This window comes from Microcebus murinus, chromosome 8 (genome assembly GCF_040939455.1).
Source record: "Microcebus murinus isolate Inina chromosome 8, M.murinus_Inina_mat1.0, whole genome shotgun sequence".
Classification (NCBI taxonomy): domain Eukaryota; kingdom Metazoa; phylum Chordata; class Mammalia; order Primates; family Cheirogaleidae; genus Microcebus; species Microcebus murinus.
Genome location: NC_134111.1, coordinates 58,817,721 through 58,840,947, shown reverse-complemented (window position 1 = coordinate 58,840,947; position 23,227 = coordinate 58,817,721). Strand labels below are relative to the sequence as shown.

Genomic DNA, 23,227 nt, shown 5'->3' with positions numbered 1-23,227 from the left:
AGGAGCAAAAAGTAAGCAAAGGCAATGAAATACAAAGAGTACTATTTGGAAAAGATAAGGAAAGAATATGTAGAACAGATCACAGATGTAAACACAAATTAGTTTAAAATATTGACAATTTATGTGGCTCCTTTATATTAATAATTCCATGAGCCCAATTCCATGATATATGTTATTGATACTTTTCCAAGACGTCATTACCTTCCCCTACCATTGGAAGCTCTCTGCCATTTGCTTGGTTATGGGAGAGAATACAAGTCAATCCTGTCCCAGTGTGAAAGTCCATGGCAGTTTTGGAGGTAATGGGTTTTGGATTTTGTTTTTTATCCTTTCTGACATTGCTCTAGGTGGCATAGTTTCTACAAGTTATAGAAGAGGGAGGTGAAAATTGCAATACACAGATACCTCGGGATGATCTTATAAACACAGATTTTAAATATGTATTTTTTCTGTTACCATAGGTTTGGTGGCATTTAGTAAGGATATTACAGTATTTGTCGTTTAAATGTGGAGATTTGAAGGCATGTAAATCTGTCTAGATCATGCAGCATATCAATAAACCTTATCATTAAAAGCCACTAACATTTTGTTTTTCAGTTCTTTGAAACATAATTTTTGTGCATTTGTTTTAGTCATTTTCTTTTTTCCTTCATCATTCAACCAAATTATTAATAAAAAGCCCAAATCTCAATATTCTCCCTTAAGAATAGGAAATCTTGCTCATTATTACATAACAATAATTATTTTTTTCTTCTTTTTAAAATTTTTTTGTTATTTCAGCATATTACGGGGGTACAAATGTTTAGCTTACATATAGTGCCCTTGCCCCACCTAAGTCAGAGCTTCAAGTGTGTCCATCCTCAAGATGGTGCACACCGCACCCACTGTGTGTGTATATACCCAGCCCCTGTTCCCCCCTCCCATCTGCCCAACACCCCATGAATGTTATTACTACATGTGCACTTAAGGGTTGATCAGTTAATACCAATTTGATGGTGAGTACATGTGGTGTTTGTTTTTCCATTCTTGAGATACTTCACTTAGTAGAATGGGTTCCAGCATTATCCAGGATAATATAAGAGGTACTATATCACCATTGTTTTTTGTGGCTGAGTAGAACTCCATGGTGTACACATACCACATTTTATTAATCCATTCATGTATTGATGGGCACTTGGGTTGTTTCCACATCTTTGCAATTGTGAATTGTGCTGCTATAGAGTGCAGATGTCTTTTTTATAGAATGTCTTTTGTTCCCTTGGATAGATGCCCAGTAATGGGATTGCTGGATCAAATGGTAGTTCTACTTGTAGCTCTTTGAGGTATCTTCATTTGCTTTCCGTAGAAATTGTACTAGTTTGCAGTCCCACCAGCAATGGAGGAGTGTTCCTAACTCTCCGCAACCAGGCCAACATTTATTATTTTGGGACTTTTGGATAAAGGCCATTCTCACTGGGGATAAGTGATATCTCATTCTGGTTTTGATTTGCATTTCCCTGATGATTAGAGATGTTGAGCATTTTTTCATACGTTTGTTAGCCATTAGTCTATCTTCTTTTGAAAAGTTTCTATTCATGCCTTTGCCCACTTTTTAATAGGGTTGTTTGATTTTTTTCTTGCTAATTTTCCTGGGTTCCATATAGATTCTAGTTATTAGCCCTTTATTGGATGTGTAACGTGAATATTTTCTCCTATTCTGTAGGTTGTCTGTTTGCTCTCCTGATAGTTTCCTTGGCTGTACAGAAGCTTTTTAATTTGATCAGGTCCCATTTATTTGTTTTTGTTGTTGTTGTGATTGCCTTTGGGTTCTTCTTCATGAATTTTTTGCCTAGGCCATTGTCTATAACAGTTTTTCCAACATTTTCTTCTAGAATTCTTATAGTTTCACGCCTTAGGTTTACGTCTGTTATCCAGCATGAGTTGATTTTTGTGAAAGGTGCAGATTCTGTTTCAGTCTTCTACATGTGGCTATCCAGTTTTCCCAGAACCATTTATTGAATAGGATTCCTTTCCCCAGTGTATGTTTTTGTCTGCTTTGTCAAAGATTAGATGGCTACATGGGGATGGTTTTATATCTGGGTTCTCAGTTCTGTTCCACTGATCTATGTATATTATTGTGCCAGTCCCATGATGTTTTAGTTACTATAGCCTTGTAGTATACCTTGAAGTCTGGTAAATTGATGCCTCCCATTTGTTCTTTTTGCTTAAGATTGCTTTTGCTATATGGGGGTCTTCTCTGGTTCCATATGAAGTGTAGAATTATTTATTCTAGATCTCTGAAAAATGATGTTGGTATTTTAATAGGGATTGCATTGAATCTGTAGATCACTTTGAATAGTATAGACATTTTAACAATATTGATTCTGCCCACCCATGAGCATGGTAAGGTTTTCCACCCGTTTATGTTCTCTGCTATTTCCTTCGTCAGTGTTTTGTAGTTCTCTCTGTAGAGATCATTTACCTCCTTAGTTAAATACATTCCTGGATATTTTACTGTCTTTGTTGCTATTGTGAAGGGTATTAAGTATTTGATTTGGTCCTCAGTTTGACGGTTGTTAGTGTATAGGAGTGCTACTGATTTATGTACATTGATTTTGTAACCTGAGACTTTGCTGAATTTATTTATCAACTCCAGTAGTCTCATGGCAGAATCTTTGGAGTTTTCTAGATTAGATATAAGATCATATTGCCAGCAAACAGTGATAGTTTGACCTCTTCTGCCTCCATTTGAATGCCCTTGATTTCTTTCTCTTGTCTGATTGCTCTGGTTAGGACTTCCAGCACTATGTTAAATAGAAGAGGTGATAGACAGCAGCCTTGTCTGGTTCCAGTTCTAAGTGGAATGCTTTCAATTTTTCCCCATTCAGTATGTGTTGGCTGTGGGTTTGTCATATATGGCTTGTATCATTTTTAGGTAAGTCCTGTCTATGCCTATTTTGTTAAGCGTTCTTATCATAAAAGGGTGTTGAATTTTGTCGAATGCAGAAAAACTACATCTATTGAAAGGATCATATGGTCTTTGGTTTTGCTTCTATTTATGTGGTGAATGACATTTATAGATGTGCGTATGTTGAACCATCCCTGCATCGGTGGGATGAAGCCCACTTGGTCATGATGGATTATTTTTTGATAAGCATCTGAATTTGGTTTGCTAGGAGTTTGCTGAGAATTTTTGTATCTATATTCATAAAGAATATTGGTCTATAGTTTTCTCTTTTTGTTGCATCCTTTTCTAGTTTGGGTATCATGGTGATGTTGGCTTCAAAAAATGTGTTAAGGACGGGATTCCTTCCTTCTCGATGTTGTAGAATAATTTCTTCTGTATAGGCACCAGTTATTCTTTGCAGGTCTGGTAAAATTCAGGTGTGAAACCGTCTGATCTGGGACTTTTATTTTTAGGAAGTTTTTTTTATTGCTGTTTCAATTTCAGTACTTGATATTGGTCTGTTCAGGAATTCTATTTCTTCCTGATTGATCCTAGGGAGTCTGTGTGTTTCTAACAATTTGTCCATTTCCTCCACATTTTCTAGTTTATGTGCCTAGAGGTTTTCATAGTATTCATAGATGATATTTTGTATTTTCATGGCATTAGTTGTAATTTCTCCTTTTTGTTCCTGATGGAACTTATTAGAGTTCTTTCTTTTCTGTTTCTCATTAATCTAGCAAGAGGCATGTCAAATTTGTTTAGTTTTTCAAAGAACCAACTTTTTGTTTTTAATCTTCTGTATAGTTTTTGTTTTTTGTTTCTTTTCTTTTTTTTTTTTTTTTTTTTTTGGAGACAGAGTCTCACTCTGTTGCCCAGGCTAGAATGCCGTGGCATCAGCCTAGCTCACAGCAACCTCAAACTTCTGGGCTCAAGCAATCCTTTTGCCTCAGCCTCCCAAGTAGCTAGGACTACAGGCATGTGCCACCATGCCCAGCTAATTTTTTCTACATATTTTTAGTTGTCTGACTTATTTCTTTCTATTTTTAGTAGAGATGGGGTCTTGCTCTTGCTCAGGCTGGTCTTGAACTCCTGACCTTGAGTGATCCTCCCACCTTGGCCTCCTAGAGTGCTAGGATTACAGGCATGAGCCACCATGCCTGGCCTGTATAGTTTTTTTGTTATCAATTTCATGTAGTTCTGCTCTGATCTTTGTTATTGCTTTTTTGTGTGTTAGGTTTAGGGTTGGTTTGTTCATCCTTTTCCAGTTCTTTGAGAGGATTTATTAGATTGTTGATTTGTGATCTTTCTGTCTTTTGGATGTAGGCATTTATGGATATAAATTTTCCTCTCAGGACTGATATAGCTGTATCCGACAGATTTTGATAACTTGTGTCTCCTTTCTCATTTAGTTCAAAGAATCTTTGATTTCCATCTTGATTTCCTCTTTAATGCAATAATTGTTCAGCAGAAGTTTGTTTACTTTCCATGAGCTTGTGTAGAGATGAGAGTTTCTGTTGGAGTTGATTTCTAATTTTATTCCACTGTAGTTTGAGAAGATGCAAGGTATAACTTCTATTTTTTCTTCATTTCCAGAAGTTCTGTTTTTCTTTAATATTTCAATTTCTTTAGTGTGAATTTTTCTTCCAAGTCCTGGAATATGTTTTGTGGATTTTTTTGTATGTTCATTTTATGTGTTCATTTTTGTATGTTCATGTTATGTATATTCATTTTCTCTTGCATATCATTGAGTTTTCTTACAATCCATGTTCAAAATTCTTCTGCTTTGAATTTGGTTGATGCCCATTGCTAGAGAGGTGGTGTTCCCCTTTTAGGGTGTGCTTTCTGTTTGATTCTTCATACTTCCAGAGTTCTTTCACTGATTCCTTCCCATCTGGGTCTGCTGTTGCTTCTTACCTTTAGATTTTTGTTTGGTTAATGGCATGCCCTGTTTAGTCTCTGAGCCAGTGGGTGGTGTTTGTGGGTGAAATTCAACCACACCCTGTATAATGAGCCAAAGTAGATGCACTTAAAGGCTGTGCAGAATGACCTCCTTCTGATTAAGTAGTGCTTGCTGGGAGGAGCAGGCTGCAGTGTTGTTTTTGGGTAACTAGCTCTTCTTCCTCTGGAGAGGCATTCTAGTGCCTTAGGTGGTGGGTGGTGCCCTGGGACTTCCAGGTGTTTTCTTTCTCCACCACAGTAGGGATAGGTGGGTGAGTGAGTCTGGGTGGGCCTGGGTTGGGTAAGCTTGCCCTCAAGCACCACAAATGCTGTTAGCATGGATAAAAATTCTGTTCTCCACTTCTGGGCAAAGCTGCTAGGGAGAGGCTAAAATGGCTCCATTGAGCCGAAAAGTCTGCCTGTGGGGATGGGGCTAACTGAGACTTGCTGTCTGAAGCAGGCCTCGCTCCTTTCCACCCTCTCCTATTCTGCAGTTTCTCCTGGGTCTGTGCCAGCAGGCAGAACCTCAAGCCGACAGATCTCCCCTGGCTGTGATGCTGGCCGGGAGGGTCTCTGCCAAGAATTGCAGCCTGAGCTGGGTGCAGGGCCCTCCCGTGTGAGGTTGGTTGCCCCTCAAGTACACTGATCTGCCCCTGAAGGGACACATGCCTCAGTAGTATTTGTTCACAAATACCCCTCTGTGCCCTGGGGCAATGCAATTGAGACCTGAGTGAACAGGATCTGGTCTGCAAACCTGTCCCCTGGGCCCTGGAGATCAATCCCTGACCCTGCAAGGGAAAATAGTGCTGGTCTTGAGTCACCCACGGGTGTCCAAGCTGGATCTATGGTTCTCCGCCTCAGGATTTGCCCTGCTCTCCTGGAGTAACCAGGCAAGTGGCACCTGAGAGGGCTGGTGGATAGGGAGCTCACAGTCTGGGTACCCCTCAGTTCGCTGTAGGGCCCCAAAAGAAAAGATCCCGCTCCCTTCAGATGCCTCCAGGTGGTGGCTAAATTGTCTCTGTAGATAGCTGTTGGTAGGGAACGGGGAGGGGAGAATGAAGCAATATGGCGCCTGACCATCGGCTAGGGTCTGAGGGCCAGGAGGTGCCCTGAGGGAGCTGGGAGCCTGGTGTGACGTCCGCAAGAGGCTCACCGCTCACTGGCGGTACCATCTCTGGGCTGGTCTCTCCAACTTCTTAGGAGCCCACCAGCAGTCCAACAAGCAAAGGAGGTTTAACCACTCCACCTACCCTTGACCCTGATCTCCAAGCCTCTCAGGGGACTTTTCCTTCCAGTTCTCCTCCGCAACTTCTTCCCGTGGAGTCTCCTATAGTTTCAGGTACCCTTCCTTCCAACACTCATCTGATCTATGTTTGTCTGCTTGTTTTTGTTCTTGGTTTTTTTCACTTTCTTCTGAAATCTGTCTTTCTTGCAGAGACACTCTGGCTGGCGATGTTTCTCATCCGCCATCTTGCTCCTCCTCCTGCCAATAATTACTATTAATAAAAATGTAGGCCGGGCGCTGTGGCTCACGCCTGTAATCCTAGCTCTTGGGAGGCCGAGGCGGGCGGATTGCTCAAGGTCAGGAGTTCAAAACCAGCCTGAGCAAGAGCGAGACCCCGTCTCTACTATAAATAGAAAGAAATTAATTGGCCAACTGATATATATATATATAAAAAATTAGCCGGGCATGGTGGCGCATGCCTGTAGTCCCAGCTACTCGGGAGGCTGAGGCAGAAGGATCACTCAAGCCCAGGAGTTTGAGGTTGCTGTGAGCTAGGCTGACGCCACGGCACTCACTCTAGCCTGGACAACAAAGTGAGACTCTGTCTCAAAAAAAAAAAAAAAAAAAAAAAAATGTAAATCTAATAGCTATGTGCTAATGATATTTTAAGCTATTTTTTGTCTTGTTTCTGTTTCAGTTTGTATATATTCCTTAAAGTGTAAAATTTGGAGCAAGAAATCACATTTTATTTCTTCTCAGTTGATTTTATGTCACAGTTTCAAATTTATTTCATATCTAAGAAAGTTATTTTCTCATAAGGAGTTTGATGCTAACGTCTTTCAGATTTTTCACTGAAGTGAAGTGTAGACCCATAGCTATAAAAACAATAAGACAATTCCAAACCCTAGCTGTTAACACAGAAAATTTTAATATTAAAGGGGAAAAATTATCTTGACAGAAAATAGGTTATAGTATGTCAGGAAAAAATGCCAAGAAGAATGTCAAGATTCTAGGATGGAAATGAGGAAACAGAGCTGGTGCCTGCTGCAAGCTCATTGATTTGCAATATAGGAGCAGTCTGTCCACAATGATAGACACGTTAATAAGTACCCAGATAACAGAAATAAATGGAACACAGTCATGTCTGACTCAGTCAGAAGATAATATAGCAGCTGGAATGTTCTAATGTGAAGCTATATATACATATGCTCACAAATAATTTACTGGGGTCAGAGTAAGTTGTTTCCATGGTTTCCTTGTGTAAAAAGTGAGGGAAAGGAGGGATACAGTACAAGGTCCACTCTAAAATGATTTCTCTATTATAATCATTAAGCTCTGCTTACATAGAGATCTTACCAGCAAACAAATCAAATGGATTTTTGGGTGAAGTTGTGTAATTTTAAATGCTTTGATATGTAGTGAACTGTTTGATTTTCAGTCTTGACTGCAAAGTTGCTAACGATTCCCTGACAGTTTACTGCTAACAAAGGAAATAGTTTAAGGAAAATTACTGTATAAAATGTTTATTTTACAATCCAAAGGAAATGAAATGAAAACCTAGCCCCTATTTATCTGGGCACATACCTCATTAACATAGAAGGAAAGTATATGACCATTCAGTGGGATACAGATTGTTACTATTGGATGGTATTGAATTGAATTATTGAACTCCTATATACTTGTAACAAAGCAGCCAAATATATTATATATTCAGTTTTCCAGCATTATCATTTTATTGACACTTTAAAATCAGATGTGAATAATTTAAAAACAGCAAATGAATAAAGTTGGCCATTAAACAAAACATGTCCAGGCTTTAAATTGTCCTGTAAAACTCAAGGAGTCCCAAAATTATCATTAAGCAAAATTGTCCAGGCATTTGCAGTCACTAATTACCTGTGAAGCCTAACTCAAAGCATGTCTGTACTAAAACAATGAAACAACCAGCTCAAGTCCTCTATTACTAAAATTTCTTGCTGAAATGATTCCAAGAACTTTGTTCATCCTGTGTGTCATGTTTCAAAGCCTACTTTAAATTACACCCATAAATATTTAATGTAGGAGCTCATGATAATCCAGTGGGTTATGCATCAGCATTTGTAGCTACTCACTTTGCAATAAAGAAAGAAGGGTATGTGGTATATAATATCAAACAGAATCTCACTAGGCCAAGCTACAATGAGGAACTTACTTATATTTACATCCATGGAGAAGACAAAATGGCAAGAGTATATGATATTGCTTATTTACAGAAATAAAAATGTTATTAATGTAGTGGGAAGTACATTGACCTTGGCTAGATAACCTATGTTTCTATATCAACCCTAACATACCGTACTAGCTTTTTTGAGCTTGAGCAGCTACCCTATCACCTCCCTCAGTAAAATGGAGGTTAAAATATTCATGTCATAGACTTGTTGAAGTGACATTATAGAACAAATTGATATGCAAACTATAAAACTACCAAAAGTAACCCATATTACTGTTATTTCCTTTAAATTTGCCTTTGAGCTTATGTTTTTCTTTTTAAATTATTTTACTTGCAGTTCAGAGGTATTATTTTGTCTTTTATGTCCTAAATATATTTCAAAATATATTTTAAATATGCTCCTCATTGCATAACTATTCTGTATAAAAAGTACAGCTGTCCCATACATTTATACAAGTTTAAAAAAACAAAGAGAAAGCAAGAGTAAGAGAGAGAGAGAGAAAGGAAAGAAGAAAGGGAGGCAGGGAGGCAGGGAGGAAGGAATGGAGGAGAAAGAAAGAAACCGAAATGTCAAAATGTTATCAGACACTTTGGAGCAACTGAGGAAAATATATATGTAAGTATAAGAGAGTATTTATGAAAACAATTAAAGAAAGAAAAAAATGTTGGTGCACTAAAAAAACAAAAGAAAAAGAAAAAAGAAAAGTACAGCTGATGCCTGCCCTGATTACTGTAGAACTAGTGTGAAAACATTTGCAGCCAAACCCAGGCCCTTAAGTTAAAAAAGAGTCCTTTATTGTCTAAGTGAAGCAGGAACTCTGGGCTATTCACCAAGTAAAATGACCTGTGGTAGGCTTTGACATGAGCCATTTTAGCTCAATCATTGATACCACTTTACTTCGCTGAAATGTGATGGTGAGTGGGTCTCTGGCGTTGTTACTTGAAAACCTTTCAATCATCAGGGGAGAGTGGGAAGTGCTTGGAATCCATAAAGAAAGAGTGGATAATCCTTACAGTGCTTCAGGGAGCAAATCCAGCTTGTCCAGCCTGTCCCTGGTTGAGCTGAAATCCTTATACATTTTGAAAAACTATTTTCAATAGGAAAGTTCCTATGGCAAATAAACAAGCTTCCTGTATTCTGCTTTATGAGCCCTCTGCCAAAAGTAAAGGAGGAAGTAAAGTGGTAATATTAACCATAATCTGACATAATTATTTTCGTTTCCTCTGTTCATTTATTTCCTTTAAATCAAGTCTCATCTTTAGTGCAATTGTCAACAACTGTGTAATAAATGTCCCATACACTGTGGAGAAAATGACTAACTTATTTACAGGAAGAAATGAGAATCATGTGTAGATTATGATGAAATATATAAGCTCCTTATGAGATGACCCCATGTGCTTTTATCTTAACTAATTAAGAGCTAGGACAGGTAAATTATAAGATAAATTAGAGCTCAGGCAAACCAATTATGAAAAGTAAAGCTGCCATAGTTAATCACATATTATATAATTATGTCTGCCAAAAGCCTCTCACACAAATCAGAGTGGGCAAAGAACAAGCCTAGCATCAATACTGTTGCTAGCAGGTATCATCTCATTTGATTTCAGCGACACCACCAATGCTGGCGTTACCATGATCTCTGCTTCATGAAGGAGGAAGCAAAGACTCAGAGTCAAGCCATGATTTAAACCCATGTCCACTGATTCTAAGGTCAGGGCTCTTAGCACTTCATAAAATCATCTCCCAGTTTTAAAATCATAGAAAACTAGTTTGGAAGTTACTGTGTGGTCTAGAATAAAGCAGGAAGTGTTACAGACTCAGCAGCAGCAACACGAACATAGAGAAACAGGTTCGACCTGTAGAATAGAATCAACGAAAGAGACATTGATAAATTTAAGGGGCAAGGAAGAGAGAGAGGAGTCAGAAATGATTTCAAGGCTGTATGGTTTAGCAATTAGAAGAATGGGGATAAAATTAACAGAAATGCTGAAGTCAAGAGTTGAAAAGTTGTTTCCAAAGATGGAAGATAGCTTTTGGTTAGACATTGACTTTCAGGAGGTGGCAGGAGGAGCTCACTTTATATACCCAATTTTAATATGCATGTCCATGAATCATGACAACAGGCATATGAAACCCGCTCAAATAAGAAGATAATCTTAAATTGGTGTTAATATTCAATAAATGCAACTTATTTTTAAAAATACTCACTACTTTTTAAAAATAATTTAATAAATCCCACTATTTAAATCCATGCCAGTAATTTCAATATTTTTCATTCAGGGTTTTAAAAATAATGTGATTAGTTTTTAATCTATTGGTTTCAAATTCAAAGGATTAGAAACAAAAAAGGTTTTTTAATGTATTCCATTTAAAACCTAAGTTCACAAAGCTTTCTTCTAGACACTTTGGCAGCTCCAACCCTCTTTCTAAGTCAAGTCACTTAGTGGACATGAATTTTATTACAGGGTTAAATAGCCTATATGGTTTTGTTTTACGTATAGTTGGATGTAAACTTGTATATGCATGCGTGCTTATGTTCATACATGTGGATATCTGTGTATATGTTTTCTAATAATCTGTTCTTTATTACCAGACAGGGGGATAAAAGCATAAAATGATACTGCATCAAGGAGGCAAATTATTCTAAAAACTGGATTCCAAAATAACTGTTCTCATTCTTCCATTTTGTGAATTCAGTTCTATTTTTATAAGCAGGTCAATAAGTATTTATATGTAAAGAGTGTTATTCTGAAAATGGTTCCCCATAATGATGGAAAATTGCTCCCAGAAGATTAAAAAAATAAATATTGTAAATTCTCTAGCTTTTTAAATTCACTCAGTACTTTTTCCTCAGCATTATGGCCAAGGTTGAATGGTAATTGTATTCTAACCAGACTGTCAATATATCTCTGTGATGATGCAGATTTTGGCAATTTATTCCACAAATAGCTTTCTTAAGCACTCTAATTGTCACTATATCAAATTACTCTAAATGACATAGAGTCAATGAGCTAAATTCAAAGACAATATTTTACCCATAGCACATGGAAGACTCAGAAATGTGGATGTAACATTTCCCAACATGCTCAGGGAACCCCTGAAATATTAGCAAACATCTGAAGGGGCCAGACAGAGTATGGGGAAGGCCAGGACGGCACACTGACTGACAGGGAGGTGTGAATTCTGAGCTCCCTATGCCACAGCTGGGACATTTGCTCCAGGACATGCCTCTCCCTGCACCTCTGGCTTTCACAGGTCCTTCCTGAGCCCCAGGTAGACTACTTAGACTACTTTTCCAAGGTGTCAAGGACAATATGTTACATTTGCAAAAGTACTGGTGTTTTAGAATTAATAGCAACAACTTCAAATGGTAAGATTTCAGACACTACGGAAACTGATTTAAGGAGGTACTTTCCAGCATCTCTAAAATCTTATCATGTAGGTGCTGCCATTTCTTACAGTGTTTTTAAAATTTCTTTTATAGTTTTGCCCATTTAATTTGAAAGCCTTGAATGGAGCTTGCATTCTCCAATTAGACCCCAGTCCCCATCAGAACCTGCTGTCCTACTCAGGGCCCAGCCTCTCATTCTCGTCACCTACATGGGTAAGTTTAAACCCTGGGTAAGTTCTGCTATTAAATTGTGTCAGGACTTGCTGGAACAGTGTCAGGTCACGACCTGGTACAAGTCATGTTTAGAAAATGGTGAAAGAAAGGATAGACAATCCCAAGGCTTGAAGCCTTGCTCCTGAGCAATTCCAAAAGAAAGAAATTTGAAAATAATTATTTTCCACCAATGACACAGCTTAGCTAGATTTTCTGTTAGAGGTTCTCTCATTTATGGTTTTGTGGAACATTACTATCAACTAGAAGCAATTAGAAAGAGCTGTTGATAACTTTTTAAATCTTAAATTTGAAACTGAATGTGCAGTTAAGCTTCCCAGAACTGACAGTGATGTCATTTGTGTATTACTATGCAGACACAAAAATGGGGATATATTTACTCAATGAACTCAGACTAGTCTTCTTTCAAATGAATGCATTCTATAGTTAGTGAAACATGCATTTTGGAGCCACATGAGCCCAGCTTCCTCACTTATTGGGCCTTGGGAGGATGAGCCAATTTCCTGGGAAAACTCAGGCAATGAGCAACCATGTGAGATTCATACCCAGGCCTGAGTGATTCCAGAGCCTCTACTCCTAAGTATTACATGTCTATCTCTCCAAAATAATTGCTGTCCTTCATCAAGAACCTAGTCTCTGTAATGTACTTTACAATGTTATAATCTAACTCTAAATAAGTCCTATGATAGACATTTCTGTACTGAACAGAAGTATATTTTATATTTTTGCTATATACTATTAGTTTTACTATCAAAATACATGTGCCAAATATGTATGTCTCAGGTAAATTGTAAATATGTCTTAGGTAAGTTTCTTCATGATGGTAGGGATGGTGGCTTACCTGTTTTATCCCCTAGAAGAGTAACACTATACTTTAATCGGAGTAAGTGCTAAAAATGTTTGCTGGATTAACTTTGGATTTGAGGATTTTTTTATTCATTTAAATCTAAATAGCTCATGGGCATTTAACATCTACTCTACTAACAATTTGGAATAAATAGTAAAATTTTAGCTCTGACCCTAATCCTTAAACACTTAAAGCCAAAAGATCAAAATAAGTTATACAAATGCTTTATGGAATAGTGAGCATAATAAATAAATGTCTCTTTGCCTTGGCAAGAATTAATTTTACTGTGGTTTCAGCAGCCTGGATTTCTATTATTACAACTGTATCCCGGTACATCCAGATATATTATTCTCTGTTTCCTAAACCACATGTTCCTAGATGATTTAGAATAAGTACTCAATATTTATTGAATTGTATGTATGAAACCAATAAATAGCTTTAAGGGTAGAAAATAAGAAAAGAGACTTGGAATAACACAGCCAGACAATCGGTCAGATTATTCAGGGAAAGCTTTTGAGATTTAAGTGGGTCTTGTGCTACAATTTATTTAAATAAGAGAAATTAGTGGAAAAGATGGAGAATAATTTATGCAAATGAGTCAGTCTAGACTAAGTCTTAAGAATTGGCATAAAAGAAGCATTTCAAGGAACCTAAGAAAGAAAGGTCACCTAGAAGGTAGTACAGGGATGACATATGAAAAGAAATGAGAAGAAATAGAGGGGAATCAAAAGTAAGCAACCAGAATGTTTGAAAGATATCTCTAAAAGTTTTTTATATTCAATATTCAACCTTCTTTCTTGCTCCATACAAATTAAAATATGAATTTCATTTTTGGTAAAACACAAGTCTGCCACAGTTACGTCTACTGCTTGCAATAGTTTCTTCTTAACATTATGAAAAACCTAAGCTTCAGTAGCAAGGTCATATTAAAGAAAATTCCGAAGAACTCACATTCCATGAAAAACATATTTGCAAACAGGACGTGTTCAGTTGAACCAATACCACAGTACAGGACACATAACAGTTCCACAATTGTATTCTTCTCTTGATGTATTAGGAGGTATTGTATATCTTTTTTCTTATCAAATACTACTTTCTTGGGAACACTGTTTACCACAGCCGAACATAGGATTGGAAAAGGGCTGGGCCATCTTTTAAAAAGAAATGCAGGTTTTAAGAGAAGTCAAGATTTTCTCAGCATAAATACAATGAGGTGGGAGGACGACATGTCTTCAGTATCTACATAGTAGTAGGCCCTGTGCAAGGCATTTTCTCACACCTCAATTGTCTATGTAAGAGAGGAAGAAATAGAGCCCATAGTGTTTAAGTTCACACCCAATGTCTCACCACCAGTAATTGACAGAGATAGGATTCAAAGCCAGATCTTCCCCCAAAGCCAGTGCCTCTCTACATAATGAAAAAGTGCCTTTCCAGGCATTTTCATGTGCTATGTCCCCTACAAGTAAGGAAACAGAGACCAAGCAAAAAGAAGTGAATTGGTCCTATCATCTTTCTGTCATATTTTACTAAGCTATTTCTAAATTTTTAATCTCTATAAAAGGTGAACAGTATATGCTATTATTCAAAATGAATAAAAGTCATCTTGCTAAAATAAAGTAGAATATTTCACAATTTTATAATTTGCCCTTGCGTTTTTATTTCACTTAATTTGAAGATTACAGTGGTTCCTTTGAACAGTTTACAATATAGCAGACCTTGCCATTATTAAGAATTGGAGGGCCGGGCGCTGTGGCTCACGCCTGTAATCCTAGCTCTTGGGAGGCCGAGGCGGGCGGATTGCTCAAGGTCAGGAGTTCAAAACCAGCCTGAGCAAGAGCGAGACCCCGTCTCTACTATAAATAGAAAGAAATTAATTGGCCAACTGATATATATATATAAAAAAAATTAGCCGGGCATGGTGGCGCATGCCTGTAGTCCCAGCTACTCGGGAGGCTGAGGCAGAAGGATCACTCGAGCCCAGGAGTTTGAGGTTGCTGTGAGCTAGGCTGACGCCACGGCACTCACTCTAGCCTGGACAACAAAGTGAGACTCTGTCTCAAAAAAAAAAAAAAAAAAAAGAATTGGAACCTCACTTTTGGCTTACAATTATTCCAATTGATTGGGCTATTTGGCTGCACAGACTGAATAGTTAAGGGAAAATAAGTCAATCGATTGTACAGTACCTGAATCACTGAAAGCCACATGCGTCACTTGCTTTTAAATCATTCAACATGGTTTGGCATTCAATAATTTATTTAGCATTAAATGCTGAGGAAAAAAACAGGCTTTTCTGACGATTAGAAATTAGCAATTAATACTAGATAACACTTGAATGGTCTTCAAGCATTGGAGTGTTCTTTGCTTTGTACTGTCATTAATACTGATCAGGCAAAATAAATGAATAATCAGCAAGGGTTTTGGATTAGAATGAATGGAATTCATTAGAATGAATGGTTGTAACCACATTCCCAAAGAAGATGAGAAAACTTAAAATGCAATGTAACTGTATGGACTATGGGCTAGTATAGGTTTTATTTGAATACATTTGATTGGAGGTCTCTGGGGAGGGATGACAGGCATCTCCAACTCCACGCCTGACAATGTCTTACCCATCCTTAAAAGTCCTAGAAAAATTCTTAGTATGCTCCCTGGAGCTTCCATGCAAGGTGCCCGACTGCCTTTTGTCCACACAATCATTCGTTTTGTAAAATAGAGGTTCTCCATGAAAAGAGATTTTGTGCACCTGAATGCTTTGATCCTGGAAATAAATTCCCACTTTCATTTTGTTGACCCTGCAAAACCTCCCATTAGGTTTGGATAAGGAGAACATCATCAGAAATTTCTGGAGGCCCTTTTGAGCAAGTCAGTCTAAGTCCACCATTATATATTTTCTAGCTATCATTCAATGTCTCAGGATTCTAAACCCAGAAGTTTCAAAATCTTATTAACTTCATTTGAGAGTCCTGAAATGCATGCCTCCTTTAGAAAGTCACATGCTATGGTAAAGAATGGAGTGTGGCTTCTTTTCAGTTTGTGGAGGCAAATAGCCCAAATGATTAGAAATCCCAGTTTTCTAGTGACTAGACTGGCTGCTATCAAGTTTGAAAGGAGATAGTGTGACTTTTAATTCATATATCTTGTATGTCCCATATTAAATAATTTTTAGGATCCTGAGGCATGTGAGAATAACCTTTGTTTTTATTTCTAATTTCCAAGAATATTTGGAGTTAAAAGAGTCAGAGAGAAAATAGATCTCTCTAAAATTTGGCTGATAAGAAGTTCGATAAATATTCTGAAACAAACAAAGAAAACTTGTTTTACATCATGTTTCTGGTCCCACTTTTTTTTGATGTACAACAAGCTTTTAAATGACACAAAAACTCCTGGGTACTTACCCAAATCTTCACTTAGCTCCAGACCTCTTACAGTGCACTCATGTTTAATGGGCATCAAGTCCATTAAATATAATTGTAACCATATTTTCTCTACTTAACAGTAAATGGAAAAGAATGGATGCCACAAGCTTTAATATTCAGAAGGACTGGTTTAGGCTGGCTTTTTGCTGGAAGACTGTGTCCAGCTCTGGGCTCCAAAGGCAGAGAGACAGGGAGAATTTGGATTGAGTTTATTAAGGCCCATAGGGATGTTGGGATATTCAATCCAGAAAAGAAAATAATAAAGAATTCTTTCATGTACTTTAAAAGGTGAAACATGAAATCTTACTGAAAAGATTATAAAGGAAAGAGTTATTTTAAAATAAAGTTGAGAATATGTACTCAAGCTTGTTATAAGAAACTGTATTTTCTAACATCTAAAATGATCAGACCTGGAATTGAAAACCAGGAGTAGTTATGGTTTATATACCTGTTTCCTGAGGTATATAAAATGGAACAAGTCTTGGGGACTTGGGTTGGTTTATGTATGTGTGTCATGTGGATGTGTAGCTAGACTAGGTATTTTCTGAAATCCGTTTCTAACTCTAGATTTCTATTACTGGTAGCCAAACATACAGTCTTCTCATAATTCTCCTCAAGACGAGTAATGCTTAAGTAAATCTATAAATGTGATAGAACAAATTATAGAAAGTGGCTTTGCCATTTATTTCTAGATAGGGAGGATTTATGTGTAGGCATCTCACTAGATAAAAATATAGGAATCAAACTTGTTAACTATAGATTATACAAAAGTAAAAGTAAACAGCACATAGTGCAAGAATAGACAGTGATGCTCTATTGTATAGCATTAGAGAGCTTATCATAAGTAAGCCCTTAATCCGAAGAGGAACTGAAAATACAGAAAGAGAAGTCGTTTTCTGCAAAGGTTGCTCACAGGGATAGCCCCAGAAAACATTTAAAAGGCTGAAATTTGTCTTTGGTGATTCCCTACACCCCTATCTGAAGCTTCCAGTATCTTTTTACTGTCACCTCACTGTTCAGAGTTGTTCCTAGAAGCAAATACATTGTTTTTGCCTTTTCTACCATAAAGACACACCCTTTGCTATTAAATTTTCCCAATCTTGATGCCTTCAATTAAAAATTTTTAGTTCCATTTCCTATTATTTTGAGTTAAACTGATTTACCAATCCATGCCACAGGGTGATATATCTTTAACAGATTGAATATCTGTTTCCACAGTGCTTCTACTGCTGAGAATTCTAGGTCATTTGTTATAAATGGACTGATGGAACATTTTGTTGGCCCTAGAATCCAACCAATCAACCAATCCAACCTCATCTATGTGTTTAGAACAGCACAGATGAACTAGCAAACAAACAAAACATCTGGAATTACATGTTGGATTATCTTTTAATTCAATTCTCTTCTACCAATTACAAAGAGAATTCATATATGTATGTGTGTGTATATATATATATGTAAATCTAAAATTAAATCATTCTTTTAAATAATCTTTTATAATTGACTATTTCGGAAAACTCCCGAGAAGGTAAAAAAAAACAAAAAAACGGTAAGCTATGTCTAATTTGCTTAACGATAATTGCAATGCACTGATCTTATCATATGAATTAAAAGGGTTTATCATGTTTCTATAATGGAGAATTTAATTTCCTTTGCTTTATTAATTGACAATAAAGAAAAATGTGTAGGGATTTGAATTTTAAACAGCATTAATGACAGGTAATTCCAAGGACACCCAATTATTTTCTGGGTAATTTTAGTCAATTGAAGACAATTGTTGTTTAGTTAGTTAGTTGTTTAGTTTTACCAGGACTTAAAGCTCTACTCAATTTTTGTTTGTCAAAGAACACAAACTGTTTCTTCTGGCCTTCTTGAGGGCCAGAAGAAACAGTTGCTTAAAAAAGGTCAATTTACACTTATGAGGTGTTTTGTTGTTGCTGTTATTATTTGTTTTGTTGTGTTTGATAGACAGTGTTCAGATTATGTTTATAACAAATAATCATTGGATAGGGCAGAAATATTCACTACAGATGAGATTATGAAGATTCTGTTATTTTTGTTATACCTTAACTCTTAAATATCACATGCAAATGTTGTATTCCAGAACACATCAGTTAATGACACTTTGCACTTTTCTTGCAAAGTTTGCAATTTTGTTACAATTTTCAAGGTGTGTTCATGAATAATACTCTTATGAATATTACAACCATCCTGTAGGGTAGAAAGAAAGTACATTATAATTATTATTTTATAGATGAGAAAATAAAGCTTAGAGATATCCCTTACCCAAGACCATATGGCTAATAAAGACTGTGTGCAACTTTGGTTCACTTTGGTGTTCTTATTTTTTTTTTTTTTTTTTTTTTTTTTTTGCTGTTAGTTGGTTTGTTCATTTGAATCCGTAAGAGTTATTTCCCCAGTAACCGTGGTACTAGATAATTTTTACTGGGAAAACTATATGGTTTTTTTTGGGGGGGGGGGGTTGATGCAAGAATCCATGACTAGTCCCAAACCTCTGGTTGCCATTCACACAGATGAAAGGCTGATCAGTGTCTCTTAAACTATTCTAGTGTCCACAAAGGAGGATGAAGATGCAGGAAGATGATATTGCTAAGGTGAGTTATTTCTCTGGTGCTAAAAAAAAACAAAAACAAAAACAAAAAAACAAAGAGAAGAATGCAGTCAATTAGGGAAATAAGGCAATGCCATCCAGTAATTGGGAAGCAAGAAAAGGTTCTAGAGAAAAACTAAATCTGGATCTGAAGGATATTTAATTAAATTTTCTAATCTACTAAGCTAAGTGGTCCAGACACAGGATTTATTTAAAGTTTAGGGTCGCTTGTTTATAGGTCCTGAATGTCAGGTCACATTTACAAAGCCTTCACAACGTAATGCAAACTGAAATTTTCAGGGACGGTGTCAGCAGAAAAGCATGGACTTTAGAATCAGAACTATCTGAGTTTGTCTGTGGAATCTGTCACTTCTAGGGGAATAGCTTCACCAAAAAAAAAAATCACTTCATTTCCTTGATATACTCTTTTCTCATCTGTAAAATAGCACATATTTGGCACTTAAACAGTAGTTACTATTTTGGGGGTTCAAATGAGAGCCATGAAGGTCACTCGCATGACTTCACTAGGTTCACACAGTAACAATACCTGCAGACCTCTGACAGCTGCTCTCTAGAAAGCAGAAGGACACCTAGAAATCAAAACAGGCAGCACTCTTTAAAGTTGGCATAGGGAAGAAAGTTTTAGGACATTGTGGAAATGTCTACCACTGTGAACAAGGCAGCGCTGGAAAATTGATAAATTAACAAGATCACTTTCAAACTGAGAGGACTGTCCTTATGTTCATTTATTTGTATTTACTTGTAAACTGTAAGTACAGACCACTTGCACCCCTTAGTGAAACAGATATGTTAACATTTACTGAGACAGTATATTTGAAAATGGCTTCTAAATGCTATAGTACTTTAAAGATACATAATCAAATTATAATTCTTTGTTTTCAACAGAAACAAATTAGCTTACTTATTTACCATGAGCTGAAAATTTCCCTGTATTTGGGCTCAATGATGAATATTCTATTAGAATTTTACTTCCTTTTCATGTGTTACTCTAATTAGAAAGGAGTCTGGAAAAGTCAAGGACCATTTCACCCCAGTATTCTTAAAACAAATCATTCATTACAGCAAATTATTAGACATATTTTGTTTCCACTATTCAAACTCTTTTTTTCCACCCATTGTTGTTTATACCCACAAAAAATCCAACACCAAGTTCTGCCTGGTAACAAATTAGTGTCATGAACTTTCCTATGCTACTTGTATTTCTAGAGGCAACACTTAAATGTGAGACAAAAATCAACTCACTCAATAAGTAAATTATGTTTCTGTATTATAGATCATAGTCCTTTATCAGGAATAATAATGCAGTTTACTTTTTACAGGAAATGGCAAATAAAACCTCAACAAATGGATGTAACTGTTCAGAATGGCTCTTAAATGGGCAATGCTGAAAATTGATCTGGTTACTCATCAATTGCATTATTCAGAGATGACATCAGCAACAAAGCTGTAGCCAATGCTGGGTCCTTGCCCACCCGAGAAAACCTTTCATAAATAAAAACTCTATTATTTAAACACATAAGCATTCTTAGGGCTGTAATTTGAGTTTTTAAACCTAGTTAAACAACTTTTTGCCAGCCTCACTAATAAGCACTGAAGCAGATTCTACACAAGCACCTGAACACATGACAGCCACCACTAACGAAACATTTCAGAGCATATCATCACTAATGTGTCACTCTACAGGAAAAGCAGGCTGTTGGTTGAGACAGTTTTTATAGTATTCATTTCTGATTTTGTTTATGATCCATTTTGTACATTAGCAAGCTCTGTTAGAGCCTTGCTAATGGAAATCCTGAATTGAAACCTTTTGGTAATGACATGCTCTTGAATGTTCTTCAAACAATTCTATTCTGTTCTGTCAGTTGAAAGACATCATGCTTCTTTACCTGGGGGGTTATGTTCATTGAGAATCACAAGTGATGCTGGTGTAGGTCTTCTTTTCCTGATCTGTGAACAACAAAGGCCCAGCTAATATCAGTGAGAATCAAACACTGCCCCAGTTTACTCTACAGTTTGCAAAGCTGTCTCATCCTCATCTTTTCCCAACATACAAAAACAAACCTCTGGAGGGTACACAGTAGGTGTTCACTGATTTTATTTGGGAATAATAGAAAGCTAGACAGTAGAATTTTCAGACATTAGTATCACATTCTTTGACCAAAAAGCTATATTTCCACAGAAAAGAAATAATTGTATATACTCAAATGATGTCACTGAAAATTAATATACTGTGAAGGTACAGGGATTATTTTCTAACGTTAATGGCTCTCTTGGAGCCTCATAATATTGGTGATGCTTTTGAGAGCCATTATCCTTATTTCTAAAGGGCGTCGTAAGAAGAGCTTAGAAACCTATTTCTAGCAGGTGTCCTGGTTAAATTAACAGCATGAGTTTTAAATTCCATTAATATTATTAGCTTTTTAAAATTTTCTAGTATAATATTTAGAACAAAACAGCAAATAATGAATATGGATCTTATGAGAATATGTAATTAATTAAAAACCAGAAAGATTTTTTTTGTTTTATATATAGGAGCATTATTAGAATCTCTTGGTTCTGATATCATTTATTACTTTAATATACTCATTCATAAGCAAATTCCTGAGCTATGCATCATCAAGATGGAAAATAAAATTTACCAATGACATCCTCTCCAATGATATCCATGATAGCAGCAATGCCCCGTTCAGCATAGATACATGTTCAAGGTTATATTTAACTGACCTGAGTATGGGTGGATCTAATTCAGATTGTCAAAACATCCTAAAAAGTTATGAGTCTCAGATTCAATAATTATTTTTCAGACCTTTATGAAATATTTGGAAAAGATTCAGAAATAATTAGGTTTTAAGAAATTCATGAATTAGCTTGATGTTCTCATAAATTTCTTTCTTTTGCCTCCCTCAGTTGTAGTTTTCCCATAAGTGATCTTTTAAGTGATGCCATTGTATCAAGAGTTTAAGTAAATCTGAATATGAAAGGTGATACAGGTGTAAACCCATATTAGATATGGGGAAAAATCCAAGAAATGTTAAAATACTGCTTGTAATGTCTGAATAAAATATTTTTAAAACTATACATATACCTACAAATCCTATGATATATTGCATATACTTATAATTACTATGTCAGATCCACAATGAAAATACATATTTAAATAAAATAGGTCTATAATCTGAAATAATTCTAGGATTTAATGCTTTTATTATTAAAGCAATCATTTTATTTTATAAATAATGAAACAAAATGTTGCTAATTTTGAGAGTTTTGTTAAGTTGCCCTAAATGTTGAACCTGTTATTTTAATGAGCAAAAGCAGATTTATGCATCCAAATCTCAATTGCTAATGTAACCATTTTTACCTAATGGGTGCTAATTTTGTATCAAATAAAGTTCTGCATCTTAGCCAATAGTTCCCCCAATGTAACTGGAGTACAAGTACTTGTAGAAATCAATTTGTTTCTTATTCACATATCCTAAAAGTCACAAAGTTAGGCAAATTCAAAAGGTAAAGAACTTTTCCATTCATAAGAAGAATGCCTGTTAATATTACCTTCCTTACAGGAATTGCTTCCCATCCCATTTCACTTACCTGTTCTGCTGCTTCAGGGGCAATCTGACTCTGGAATAAAGGCACAGCAAACTGAATCTTTTTGGGACTGTTGGGCTCCATAATAATGATGAGAATTGGTCAGAGACGCGAAGAGCTCAGAAAGACTAACCCCAACTGGTGTCCGGGATGTGTTTCCTCAGGTACACTCCACTAAGCCACACAGTGAGCTTTGTAATAAATAGCTGTAATTCCAGAGCGAGCAAGTGAAGATGCCGAGCTTTGAGGAACTTCCTTCTTCAACATCCACAGTGATGCCTGGCTTGCCTGTTCCCCCACCAATCCCTTGGATCCTCTCAGCACAATACAGAAAGGAACAATAAGCTAATTGTGTGCCTCTTTGCTAATACACATGCCAAGCATTCACTCAGCAGCTAATTGAAAATGCAATGCTAGCCTTGAAGGACCCGCTGCCCTGGGATTTGAAAGAAAGGCTCTATCCACTGTACATTACTAGCCGGCTGCTCCAAAGTGCAATGTAAGCTCCCTCTGAGTATTGCAGGGATGGGCCATTCATTATTGATGAACATCAGGCAGGAAGTTTTTAGAGTTGGGGGCAGGGTTTGGGTATGGAATCATTTCATTTCTCTTGTAGCGACTTATAAGTCAGACACCTTTGCTATTTCACACTCAGCCACCAAATAGATGAATGGCCATAGAGGATAAGCCACAACCAATAATATCAGCTATATTTATGCTGTGACATCTGGTTAGTTTAGACTGATCATGGAAGGCAGAGCATCTGTGGTGTAGTGAGGACAGCGTTGCTCTGGAGCTGAGCAGATCTTTGCTCAAGTTCATC

At 36.6% G+C, this 23,227-nt stretch overlaps 1 protein-coding gene across 2 annotated transcripts in view; it reads right to left on the bottom strand.

The window, feature by feature from the left end:
• Positions 1 to 22,746, bottom strand: part of PPP1R1C (protein phosphatase 1 regulatory inhibitor subunit 1C) — a 110,703-nt gene extending 87,957 nt beyond the window's left edge. The window contains exons 1-2 of one of the 2 annotated variants that reach the window (XM_012785799.2): positions 22,408 to 22,746; positions 20,703 to 20,763 (exon numbers count right to left, since the gene is read on the bottom strand). In XM_012785799.2, coding sequence (XP_012641253.2) covers positions 20,703 to 20,763; positions 22,408 to 22,488 — 142 coding nt within the window. In that variant the 5' untranslated portion in view covers positions 22,489 to 22,746. Of the gene's footprint in view, positions 1 to 20,702; positions 20,785 to 22,407 lie in introns of both variants that reach the window. The other variant, XM_076005368.1, reaches the window with a different exon arrangement.
• Positions 22,747 to 23,227: the final 481 nt, after the last annotated feature.